At 36.7% G+C, this 13,956-nt stretch overlaps 1 protein-coding gene across 4 annotated transcripts in view; it reads right to left on the reverse strand.

The window, feature by feature from the left end:
- Nucleotides 1-1,739: 1,739 nt before the first annotated feature.
- Nucleotides 1,740-13,956, reverse strand: part of CENPE (centromere protein E) — a 64,973-nt gene continuing 52,756 nt past the window's right edge. For all 4 annotated transcript variants that reach the window (XM_066385527.1, XM_066385528.1, XM_066385526.1 and 1 more), the window contains 6 exons: nt 12,744-12,929; nt 10,611-10,723; nt 8,614-8,711; nt 6,751-6,934; nt 4,929-5,179; nt 1,740-2,170 (listed from right to left, as the gene is read on the reverse strand). In XM_066385527.1, the coding sequence (XP_066241624.1) occupies nt 2,076-2,170; nt 4,929-5,179; nt 6,751-6,934; nt 8,614-8,711; nt 10,611-10,723; nt 12,744-12,929 (927 nt within the window). In that variant the 3' untranslated portion in view covers nt 1,740-2,075. The remainder of the gene's footprint in view (nt 2,171-4,928; nt 5,180-6,750; nt 6,935-8,613; nt 8,712-10,610; nt 10,724-12,743; nt 12,930-13,956) is intronic.

Here is a 13,956-nt window from a genome sequence, read left to right on the forward strand (position 1 = left end):
AATCAAATCTGTAGTTCTGTTATAGTATCTTGTTTGGGTGGAAAGGCAAAACAACACTCCTAAGGTACAGATCTGGGGAAAAGGATTTTAAGGGACAATTTCTCCTTAGCCCTAGAGAATTCCTACAATAGTATGTCAATGGAAAATATCCAATACATAGACTAAAAATAACAGCTATGATGCAATTCATAGTTTCTTCCCTTGAGTGAATCATACCACAAAGCCAAAAACACCTTGAAATGACTCTGTCCTGAACTTTATGTAACTTGCTGTTTCATATGATTTTTTCAGTCATGCAATATAAAATATTGGATACTCTTTAAAATCATAGTTCTTGACCTCTTATAGAGCCACACAGCCCTTTTGAGAATATAAGTATGAACCTGAGTATCTTAGAAAAATGAATCCATGCACAAGTTATTTTCTTCAGAGGTTATGCAGACTGCATGCAGCCCATTCATAGACGCCTTATGTGTCTGGGGTCCCAGGTTCAGAATATTTTATTTTGATAGAAACTCTGGTGCTGTTTACTCATATCTAAAATAAAAAGGCAGAATAAATGATATATGAAGTTCTTTCAGCTGGGAGTGAAGTGTATTAGAGTATAAATTCAATCCAAACCAACCAATTTACAGTGTATAGGAAGTGGGGTGGGTGGGTAACAGAAAAGAACTTTTGTAGTTACTGTAATAAACGGAAGATTAAGACTAGAAAATGAGGTCATGTAGAGCACTCACTATCCTGTAACACTTTATATCCAGAAAGCACGTGTGTATTGTTACAGAAAAATTCTAAATGTCAGCAAACAAAAGAATCAAATATACCCTGAGTACCCCACTAAGAAATCATTAGTTAACATTACAGGAATTGTGATTCAGTATTATTTATTTATTAAAACCACTCCTATCCTTGAACTGTTCCAAAAAACTCAAGATGAGGTAAGACTACCAAGCTCATTTTATGAACAAACATTATCCTAATTCCAAAACCAGACAGAGATACTACAAAGAAAGAAAATCATAGCCCAATATCCCTGATGAACACAGATGCTAAAATCCTCAACAAAATATAAGGTCTACCGAAAAGTTCTGTCCGTTTCTATCACAAGTTTTGACACGTAAGCACGTTTATTTGGCGCATGTGTGCCTCTCTATTTTTATCACTTAATGTATACATACTGACGTAGCAAATTAACTAAAACAAAGTTGATTCACGTTAGTCTGTGTGAAGCGATAGTGTACCCATGGCTACTGATAAAGTTCATTTACGCCACTGTATTTTTATGTCAACAAGGAAGAAATGCTACAGAAGCATGTAGAAATTTATTGAAAGTGTTTGGTGAAGGTACAGTTTCTGATAGGACATGCAGAAGATGGTTCAAAAAATTCAAAACAGGCGATTTCGACCTTTCTGATAAGCCACGTTCTGGGCGACCATCTTTGATTGATGACGATGTTGTTAAGACCATGTTGGAGTAGATCCTTTTCTGACAACATCGGAGATCGCAGAAAGGCTTAATTCAGCTCAGCAAACCATTTTGGAACATATTCGGAAGATAGGATTGGTGTGGAAATATTTAATAAAGTTTATTGACAGTAAGAAAAATTTGTATTTTGTTTTATTCCAAAAACGGACAGAACTTTCCGGTAGACCTTATATTAGCAAACCGGATCTAGCAATACATTAAAAAGATGACACATCATAAAAAATTTTTTATTGAATATTCAAGGTAGTAAACAAGCAGTTTAAAATTTTGTTAAGTCACATGTGGATAACTTTAGTAATAAAAATAGATACAATTTAACATAATAATTTCTTTCAATAATTTTATTATTTTAAAAATATATAAATAAACAAGACAATTCAACTTCTGAAGCTTTACCACATTTAAGAAGACAATATTGCTACTAACATTCTAAGTTACCAGAATGTTATTAATCTGTCTTTCACCTTTCAATTCTAGTGGCAAAATTGAAAACTGACTTGAAATTAAGTTGGACTGTGACATAATTGCCAGGGTTAGACACATAAAGTAACAACCAAGGAGAGCTGGGCCCAGTGAGTGACAGAGGAGTCTACTGAATCTTGCACTCGGGCAGGTCTTTCTCTGAGAAGGCCTGACAAACACGTGACTGAGGATCCACATTCTCTGCTCCAGCAGTTGGTTCTTCTGAGGGGGAAAAAATTAAAACAAAAGCAATTTTATTAAAAAATAAACAAAAAACAAATACAACTGGAAGTGCAAAGGATGTTAAGACAGTAGAGATATGAAAGTAACACATGGCAATGTGAGCATTAACTTCCTCATGTTTGCTCGTTAAAAAAGGTACATTTCACCTCATCAGAGATGAAGGTTATTCCCCATTTTCTCATAAAATGAATTGTGAGAAAAATCATGTTGCCTATAAAACCAAAAAGTGATAAAATCTTATTTGAATTCATAAATTTGAGATTCAAAGTGAATCAAACATGGATTGAGTTTGATTTTCTTTTGTCCAATTTTTAGTGCACTAAAATAGTATTTCAGAGAATATTTAGACATCTTTAAAGAACTTTGAGCTATTGAAAGCATCTCAGGTGCATCTATTTGTTTACTAACTGTATACTTTCAAATTATTATATTTATAAAGTACAGTTGACTTTTGAATAACAGGATTGAACTGCACATGAACACTTACTTACATGTGGATTTATTTCAGTAATACTATAAGGTACTTTATGATTTTCTTAGCATTTTCTTTTCTTTAGTTTACTTTATTGTAAGAGTACAGTATACAATACATATAACATACATAATATACATTAATTGTCTATCAGTGAGGCTTCCAGTCAACACGAGGCTATTTATAGCTAAGTTTCTGGGGGAGGCAAAAGATGGATGTGCATTTTTGAACGTGCAGGGCTGTCAGCACGCAACCCCCAACCCCCAACGTTGTTCAAGGGTTAACCATAACCCTAGCATAACTGGTCTTGCCAATTATGTTAAGCTTTTGAGATAATTTAGATTCCCCTTTATAATTGAAATTAAAAACTGACAATTTTTTTTAGACTGATATTTAACTGATTTGAATCAGAATTAATTCCTTTAATTCTGAATTGGCCATGTTTTCGGTTTATATGTTAGCCAACTCTTTTGTTCATTTCCCTGAAAAACAGTCCCAGAGAGATTCCTATATTTATATTGCAACCTTAAACAGTTTTATTTGTGGTTGGATTAATTCATATTATGCCTGTACTTCTGATACTATCTAGATAAAACAAAAAAAGGTGGTTATAAAATTATAAAATTTTCTGTTTTCAAAGTCTTCTAAAATGATGTGTATGTATACAGCAAAAGTTCCATTTACGTGCTAGCTAATGGAAGTTCCTTAAATATTTGTAAAAAATACTATGCCATGAAGTGACTAGTTAAATTTTTTTTGAATTGTTTTGAAGTGAATAGTTTAAAAATAAATTCAAAATGTTTTGTGCCTTATAACACTCCCAAGAGCACTTTCAGACCACTGGCTTGATTGAATTTTGATGTGCAGCTGATGAGAATAGACTGATTTCTTCCTTGTCACATAGTAGAGCTCTTATCAACCCTGGCAACCTTTGGTCAGGGCTTTAAGATGACTTGACAGGTGCCTTTCTTAGTGTATAATTTTGTTGCTTTAGATGTCTACATCTAAAGGGTACAATAGTGTATTTCAGGCAGGCAGACACACTGTCCCAAAGGGCTCAGGCCATACACATCTGGGCACAGTAAATGGTATGTGTTGAGAAAGACCACAAGCAACGCACCGTTTCAGAGCTCCTCTTGCGATGACCCTCACCTGTATATGGCCCCTGTGGAGCTGGGGTGTCCCTGACACTGCCCCGCTCCAGCCAGCCAGGCACCCAGCACTGCTGATTACTCCTGAATCTCTCCCATCCGTCTACTGCTGTCTCTGCAGCACCTGCCCAAATCCAGGCGACTGTCACTCTTGCTTAGGCAACTGTCATAAACTGTTATTCTTATTGTTGGTTACCCCACAGAGGAAGTCATGTTTTCAAAATGTGTAACCATTATGTTCCTCTTCCCTTACTGAAAATCTTTCAGTCTTTCTCACACGCTTTCAGGAAAAAGTGAAAATTCCATTCTATGGTCTACAAAGCCCCCAGGCTTGGCCCTTCTCTCTCTCTGACTGCCCTGACTTCATCTACAAAGGCCGGTGCCCAAGGTGCTCTGGCTGCACCACTATTTCTTAACCCTTCCCTGGCTACAGTCCCTCCTACCCTGGGGCCGTCACTGTTCTACCTGCCTGAGTGCTTTTCCTCCCCTCTTTGTTAACTCACATTAACCTTTTAGATCTCAGTTCCCTTTGTCAAGGAAGCCTTATTTCTAGAACAAAACCTATTATAAACCTTTGGCACTCTAGAATTTGACCATTTTAAGATTACTTCATTACTAACTACACCTCCTATTAGACCGTAAGCTCCAGTAGAACAGGGACCATGTTGGCTCTGCTCATCATTGTACCACTGGGGTCTAACATGTGACACATAGTTCATCCAAACTTTCTGTTCATTAAATGAATTAATAAGTAAATGATACAAGTCTATGAATATAATGCTTTGAGAATACTGGCCCATTTAATTGATGACAGTCTTTTTCAGTAAATGCTTTGCTTATTGGGTAGTATCTGTGTGCTTGAGAGTTGCTAGTCTCAACTCAGGATAAGCTTGAGGGGTTAAGAGGCAGATAGTCTTCAGTTGGGGAAAGAAGTGACTGGACTTCAGTGCTGTGCTTTGGAGAAACTCTCACACAGACATAGCCAACAGTCTGTGCCTGTCACTTGCTCACCTACCTCTTCCCTTGTCTAAACTTACCTGGTGGGGCCACATATTAAAGATAAGTTCCCACTGTTAGCCCCTAATTTCCAAGTAACCAGTATATTTTCACCCACCTGGACAAAGGCCTAACATTGAGTTATCAAAATAGCGAAGTGGACGTGGTGCTGGAAGAGACTTCGACCGGCTGTCAAAAAAGCAAGACTTTGGTGAGTCCTTTGGCGCAGGATCTTCTAAATTCCGTTCCTTGCACTGAGAGGGCGTGTGTTGTCTCTTTTCAGAAGCTGTTTTTATCAGTTTAAGAGACTTTGGAGAATTCTTACAAGTTAGGTCTTTGAAAACCTCTTTGGGAAGATGATGATTATTGCTTAAATTGGGGGAGGGGAGGGAGAAAGGGAGAAAGGAGACTAAGAATACTCATTTCCTGCAATGTGTTCACATAAAACAGTTTTTAAAAATTATGGTAAAATATACATAACACATAATTTACTATTTTATCATATTTATATTTTAATTTCAACATTATTCTTCCTGTATGGTCTATTTCCAAAGTTCAGAAAATGAGGTCAATATAAATTGAGTTAATTTCTGTGATCATGGAGTCTGGAAAAGAAAGCCCAGAGCGTGAGATTCGGTTTTCAAATGAATCAAAGCTATCCAGAGTGATTTTGCTATTGATAAATTAGTCCTCTGGATTGATGAATCTTCAATGTACCTTTGTTATTTTAAAATATTACCCTGTGCTTTTCTGGATTAGTTCATCTTGCTTCTTTCAGGAAACACCACAGCATTTACAAAATCTCTCCACAGGGAAACATGGGAAGTGATTCTAGAGGCCCTGCTCCCCTTTATCTTTTCAGTCAGCCACGTCTGTTGATGCAACCTGACACTTATTTCTCAAATTAATCTCTGTATCTTTCTTCCCCATTGTCACTATTCTTTTATTTTTGGCCTCGACTACAACACATAAGATCCCTAAACTGGGGTCCCTGATACTGCTCTAGTAGCCAGAGATGCTATCTGATCTCACCAGGCCCCACCTTAAAACCCTCCAGTGGAGGTAATCTGCCTATTACATTTAGGGCACCCCCCCACACACACTTCCTCAGAAGGCTCTGTGGAGAAGGGCCTGTGGAGTCTGGACCAGTTACCTGTGGCATCTCATCTTGCATTAGTCTCATTCTTGTGCTCTGGCCACAATGGATGTCTTTCAGTCCTACCCACTGGCTATCCTCCTGACTCACAGCCCCGTGCATGTGCTGTCCCCTGGGCCCAGAAGGCTTCCTTGTCTCTCCTTTCATTTAGCCTGGCTTGTACTCATTTTCAGATCTACTTATAGATTAGTGGTCTTGATCACCACCCCTCCACACGCTTAGATAAGGTTTGATCCCTCTGTTACAACCTTTCATAATGTTCCATTTGTTTTTATTGTTTAATAGCACTTATCACAAGGAATTAGTTATCTGTATAATTATTTGTTTAATGCCTTTTGCTTCTACTATATCATTAGTAGAGACTAGCACAAGATTTTAATCTTTGATAGAAGCCAAATAATTAAGTTTGTTAGAACTGCTAATAAAGTAAAAGAAAATAGGCTACACCAATAATGAACTTAAGAAGTTCTCTTTTGAGTAAAGCCTCATTGACTTTGGTATATGGACTTGTGGTACATTAAGCTGCCCCTCAAAGATCTCTGTTTATATCCTAGTTCTAGCCTTAATCAAAAATAGGTCAGCTGATAGATAAAAACATCTGGAACAGTGCTACCATATTCTTATTCCTTTTTAAAAAGACACATTACATGACCACTAAAAATTGTTTTCCCCAGATGTGTGAAGGGTTGCTAACTGCAAAAAATATCTGTGTATGTGTATATATTATCCTCCCCCCACATAACAGTCATAAGCATAATTTCTGTATCATGTAAGCAGATCTTACCTTAACAGTTCATTCTTTTGCTTTATTAGTTGTTCATTTTGCTGCTTCAACTTAGAAATTTCCTTTTTCATTCGTACATATTCACTTTTCAAAATAAGAGCTTTTGTGTTTTGTACAATGCCACTGCCACCCCCACAGGTTAGAGGTTTGTTTAAAGGTTGAGTATCATTATCTTCAAATACAACTGTGGGAGGCACATAATAGATAGGTAATCATTTTAATTATCTCCATAGTTCAAAATAAAGGAAACACTACTAGGTGCAATAAGTCACTATAAAACCCAATACACGTCACTACCATTCCCCTGGAAATCATCTTTGAATTTCCCTTTCTACCTGACTTCCAATGCCTATTCCACATTAATTCTAGTCTCTCTAGAATCCTTCCTGCTATTCTCTACCCACCAATTCCACTACATGACCCTGCTAAGATCCTTTAGCATGACCGTGGCAGTAGTAGCCCTCTCTAGTTAGAGCTGTCTTTCACTGACCTATCTTCTACGTTAGTGGAATCACCTGAAGGGCTTCTCTTCTAACACAGGAAGTGTGTGTGTGTGGTCCACCCCAGCCACTCAGCGCACTACAAATATCAGCACATCCTTGTTAACTAAGCAAACCTTAGAATGATATGAAAGCATATATTATGATATATTCTGCCCTATATGTATAAAATAGCATAAGAAATTATTTTGTAAATTTTAGGTACAATTGCATAAAAATGTGAGGAGTTTATAATGTTGAATAGTCCACTAAATCACCGACAATTTATAAAACAAGGGTAAGGTTGGTGAAGACAGTGTTTACTTTCTTTTGAATTATTTTGAATTCAGGTGCAGTGTGCACCTGGAAATCACTTACAAATCAAGCACCACTATCCTGACCCTAATGTACAAACAAAAAGTCCTCGGTTCTATTTTTATCCCTCGAAGTTTTCCAGGTAGGAACTTCAATGAACACCAGGGACATTCAATCTAAATATGTACTAGACAACATCTTTCACACTATTTCTAATTTCTTTTTAAAATAAGTGGACAACAATGTACACAAATATCACCTCACATTTGCTTGACATTTAGAATTTTCAGTGTGCTTTCGCACACTGCTTTTAGTGTGGTCTTTACAACAAGTGTAACATATATGCCAGAAGGCCAGGTGTTGGCCCCGTGATTCCTCACAGTCACTGAGTGAGGGCAATCGGTAGAAAGACCTGCCTTTGACTTTTAGTTCAATGCTTGTTCCCTTACACTAAGCTGTCCCATGTATTGTACTACTGTTCAGCATTCTCTCCTGGAATAAGAAACAAGAGACGCAGGTACGGAGCAAGGTATAGTTTGAGGAATGTATATGCAGAAACTTGATCATAAAATTTGACAACTGTACCCACAATAAATTTCAAAGAGTTTATAAGTAAGCATCAATTCTGTATTTTCAGTATGAAGAATAAGTAGGATAATATTTACTTATTTATATAGTGTACTGATTATATTTTTACTATACATATTATAAAACTCTATAAAGACGTGTTTAGATTTTTATTGGGAAGGGTACTTCTACCTTGACAGTCATTCTTTTATAGTACTGAAGGTGTCTTCACTAATATGTAAAGATCTGATAATACAAAGGTCAAATTCATATTTTCAAGAATTTATAATGGATAAACAGTTAACAATGTAGTAATACTAAGGAGATGTCACAGGGTAAATACAGATGCAATGAATTCATTTTAAAAGCACTTTTTTCTAAATTAGTGATTAACCTAGGCTTACTCTTGAGTGTCATATATATAATAGTAGTCCTCAAAATGGGTAAGTGCATTGAGAAGTAAAATGGACAGCATCTGGAAATATCAGCATTTTGTACTTACTTGAGGTATCTTGAGCCTGTTGATTTCTTCTCAGATCTTCTCTCAATACCCTTATAACTTCTTTTTGATGTTCTACAGTGGCTTCTGTAGAAGCAATTCTAATAAAAATAACAACAGAGATACATAAAAGCCCAGCAACTAACTTTTAATGAAAGAAAAAACAGAAGTGCTGTCAAGAATTTTCTTGTGAGACACATCACACTGACACTGTAATCTCCGTAAGCAGCAGCCCCCTGATGCCCTCCCTGGGATCATGGACTTTGTAGCTATAACATCATTAAATTGGAAGTATTCTGTTTGGTTGCAGAGGCAATATTTTTAACATTTAGAAAACAATTCTTAAATTTCTGGAAGCTCAGTAGCTATTAATTGCATATCAAGCAAAATCATATATGAAGGCACTTATATAATTGGGCTGTTACCACAAGGTCCTAGAAACACCTTGAAGGTACAACAATTACCAGAGCCTGGAAGGGAAAGGCAGCTTACTGTCTACATTGTCAGGAATGCAAACCCTGGGTGCAGCTCTGGTCTAGGGTAATAGAGTAAAAAGGTCGAATTCTGTTCATTGTTCCCAGTAGAAATAGGTAATTTATGAATTGTGTGCTTAAACATTAATCGGTAATGATCAATTCTAAGACTTTCTGCTTCCTTAGAGACTGAAAGTATTTGCTGATTCTATAAAATTGCTTCTATAATAAAGAACTGAGTATATATTAAGTTTCATTAAAACCAAAAGACTTGGCCCTGGTCAAGTGGGTAAAATGTCGGCCCACTAGCATATGGACATGCAGGTTCGATCCCTGGTCAGAGCACACAGGTGAAGCGACCATCTGCTTCTCCACCCCCATCTCTCCTGTGTCTCTCCTTCTTCCCCTCCTATAGCCAGAGGCTCAAGTGGTTTCACTGTGGCCCCAGGCACTGAGGATAGCTCTGTGGGAGCGCAATATCCTCAGGTGCTAAATAGCCAGGTATGTACTACTGAAGCATGGGCGGGAGATGGGTGCCGGGTGGATCCCGGTCAGGGTACATAAGGGAGTTGGCTATCTTCCACTCCTTTCACCTAAAACAACAACAACAACCCCCCCCCCCCCCAAACAAAAAAACAATAATCTTATAAATGAAAGACTGGTCATAGTATAAAAATTCAGAGTGCTATTTTATGAGCAAAATTAGATGTCACCATTAAATATTTGTTAAAGACATACAGGAAGAATAAAAAATGTTAGGAACCAGAGGGATCTTAGGAAATCCTCTAATACAGACCTATCCTTTTACTATGACTGTGAGGAGCAAAGAGGTTAAACAACTTGCACATCTAATTTATTAATAAGTGGCAACACTATGTTTCAAATTCAGCTTCCCTGACTCTCTATTTAAAGTTCTTTTCATTATGCTATAAGGAACTTTAGGCATGCTAGTATGTAGTATTATGTATATAGTGCCATATATACATAAATCAATAACAAGAGGATATGTTCTTGGGCTTTAGGTACAATAATTCCCAAGGAATTACAGGGTGTGGAAAAGTAGGTTTACATACGAAAAACAGAACTTATCCTTATATTATTAATTATCGTGTTTTCTAAATGAAAAACTGTAAACCTACTTTTGTCATATCCTGTACAACCTTTACACAAAAACACAATAGGAGAAACAAATGAAATTATGAGAACAAAAGGAAATCCCAAACTGCTAAATACACACATACATACTTTCCTAACATTCCCTTTCAAGCATAAAGACCATATTGAGCTGTTTATATATGATTAAGCCAACAGCATCTAAAGACATAGTATGTTAGTAATTGATCAGAATGGTGCTTATTTTTAAAAATCTTTGCATATGTAATGAAATTTAACAAATATCTGTGGATGTATTTTGTTATTTAAAAAAGTGGTAACAATATTTTCAAAAGTTAACTAATGCAAGAAACATATCATTTAGAAATAAAGTTTATGCCACTAAAGTCATGTTGAATTAAGGCAAAGACATACTCCTTTTCAAAATCCTTGGCAATTTTCATCTTCTCTAGGTCTATTTTCACTAGCTTCATTTTGAGATCCTCAATTTCTTCTTCATAGGGCTTAGCTCCTAAAGCAATTTTGTCCTAAAATTTTAAAAGAAAAATAAAATAATTTTAGAGTAGTCTCAAAGAGTTTTGAACTGCCTTTATCTGGTAAAAATATTTTAAAAGTCTAAATATATAAAAAGCTTGAAATGTACAAATTTTAACCCTAAAATGAATAACAAATAGATATTTAATATGAAATATACTTGAAGCTATTGGAATCTAATGTTATTAGAGAACATATGAATTTTATTTCTTAATATAAATACTTCTCCCAATTAAAAAATGATAACAAAATGAACTCAAATGGTTGAAAATAATGAAATGGGTAGACAAAGGTAATCAGAAAAATAAAACAAAAAGATGTCAGAAAACAATAAAAACTAGAACTGAATTCAAGGCACAAAGGATTATACAGCATTATTGGAGGTGTCTTGTATTCAAAGATGGTTCACTGGATGAAGTCTTGACACACAATATAGTGTACAGAGATGTGCTGTAGAACTGGGCACCTGAAACCTGTAGTTAACCAGTGTCTTCTCAATAAATTCAATTAAAAAAAAAAACGTTAAAAATAACAAAAAGAAATTTTGTCATGTTATAAAAAAAGGTGATTCGATTCAGTGACATAAATATATCTTTCACTCATCATTTTTCATATATATACATACATATGTAATTCCTTTAATAAATAATGTCTCATAGAATAGATGTTAAATAATAAAAAGAACAGACATTACTGACTTCTTTCTAATTTTCACTGGAAGGAGGAGACACCAGAGCCGGAATAGCACACTTAAATGTCTATTCAGGTCAGACTCCGCAGCAGCGTGAGACGAGCAGGGGTGAAAACAAAGGGGAGTGAGTGGAGGCGGTGATCAATAAGGGTGTGCCCTGTTAATGGCATTGAGTTAAAGAGACATTGGAATGACTGTTATTGTTAAAGAAAGCAGGTGAGATTCAGCCCACAGCTACCAGTTCGAAGACGGGACTCAGTAACAGGGGCAATTACATAGAAAAAATAATTTTTTAAAACGTACTTATCTAACAAGGGAGTGTTAAATATTTAGATGAGAAGCACTTAAAAAATATGAACATTCATCTTAAACTATAAAGAATATCTACATGACTTTTAAAAATGATTTTTCCAGAGCTGAGGCAGCTACAGCAGCAGTGGCGGCGGGGGTTGGGGGGTGAGAGGGGTTCTCGGCGGAGGACAGGAGCAACAGAGAGAAGAGCTCCAGCCCCCTGCGCAGTCCCGGGAGTCCCCGCCTGCCCTGCGGGGCTCAGTGTTTTGGGTGACCGCACAGGCAGCACTGGCCTCGGCAGCTGCAGTGGCAGCAGCGTTGCGATTACTACTGATGCTTCTGTCAGATTCTCTTAAAAATTTCAAAACTTGCTGATCAAACACAACCCAACGACAATCCAAACACACCAAAAGATGATGGGCTTTTGCTGTAAGCCACTGTGACACAAGTAACAATACCTGTTTTTGCAAATAAGACTTTATTGGTGTGTGCCCCTTTATTAAAAGTTTTTTTCTAGAAAGATAAAAATAATCATTATTTGCCTGACCAGGCAGTGGCACAGTGGTAAGAGCATTGGCCTGGGACACTGAGGACCCAGGTTCAAAACCCTGAGGTCGCTGGCTTGAGTGTGGGATCACAGGTATGACCCCATTGTCGCTGTATTGAGCCCAAGGTCACTGGCCTGAGAAAGGGGTCACTGGCTTGGCTGCCCACCCCCAATCAAGGCACATATGAGAAAGCAATCAATGAACAACTAAAGTGCCGCACTATGAGTTGATGCTTCTCATCTCTCTCTGTCTCTCTCTCTTGCTAAAAAAAAAGAAAAATCATTATTTTGCATGAAAATACTACTGCATTTCATTTCTAAGTTGTCACTTGCTTTTTCAAAGCTTGAGTATTGAACTTGACATACATAGCTGATAGGAAGTTGAAGTAAAACATTAGATTCCCAAACGATCTGCCAAATTTAACAGTAAAAGGAAAAAAAACCCCCAAAACCTTGTATTTACAAAATTAGTTTGTGAAATTACCTGAAGTACTTGGGTCATTTCTTTTGTTTTTTCAAGGCATTTATCTGCCTCATTAACTTGTGCTTGAAGTTTCGCTATTATGTCATTAGTCTTCTCAAGTTCTGCCTGCAGCTTTATAATCTCGCTCTCTTTATGCACAGCGCTTTCTTTGGCTTCACGTAGTGAAGTTTCCAGCTCTCGAATTTTCTATAAAAAAAAAAGGACACATATATCAAGCCTGCTACTGAGTCAGAATCATAGTATATAAGTTTAAGACAAAGATGAGCATATAGAGATTAATTTTTCAGATTGGATTAGCAAAGGATAGAAAAGAAGACAAATGTCGCACAACTTACACATATATTATTTTTTTCATTTAGAAGCTGATGATCTGTGGACTGAAAATGCTCAAATTTTACATTTTAATGCTTAGTGTTTATTTTACTTACCAGTTAGCACAGTAAAGTCCTAAGCATGTTAAATTAGCACTTACATTTAAAATTAACACTACTTAAAGAAAGTACATTTGTTAGTCAATTCTTTATATAATACATGTATCTTTCTCTTTATTTTTATTACCTAAATTTTAAATTGAAAGATATAAGTACATAAGAAAATTCAAAAGCATATAACGAAGGGTAAGTTTTTCCATCTCAGAGCCTTAGTTGGCCCTGAAGCAATGACTACTAAACACTTGCAAGTGTACCCTTCCAGACCTAAACATGTATAAATATGTAGCTTATAAAGTCAGTGATACACACAATAGAAACATACTAAATACAGCTCTACATTTTTTAAACTTGACAATGTATTATTTTACAGATCTTTCCATTATCACCACATATAGATCCCTTACATTTTAGTTTTTAGGGAAACATATATCCTGTTTCATATCATAAATCAGTTAACCCATCACCTACTGATAACTATTTAGGTTAGTTCCAGCTTTTTTGCAAGTATAAAAATACATTGCCTGACCAGGTGGTGGCGCAGTGGATAAAGCATTGGACTGGGACATGGAAGACCCAGGTTCAAAACGGCGAGGTTGCCGGCTTGAGCAGAGGCTCACCAGCTTGAGTGAGGGGTTGCTGGCTTGAGTGTGGGGTCATAAACATGACCCCATGGTTGCTGGCTTGATCCCAATGGTCACTGGTTTGAGCAAGGGGCCATTCACTCTGCTGCAGCCCCCCCTCCCCCAGTCAAGGCACATATGAAAGAGCAAGCTGTGAACAAC

Source organism: Saccopteryx leptura, chromosome 5 (assembly GCF_036850995.1).
Source record: "Saccopteryx leptura isolate mSacLep1 chromosome 5, mSacLep1_pri_phased_curated, whole genome shotgun sequence".
Taxonomy (NCBI): domain Eukaryota; kingdom Metazoa; phylum Chordata; class Mammalia; order Chiroptera; family Emballonuridae; genus Saccopteryx; species Saccopteryx leptura.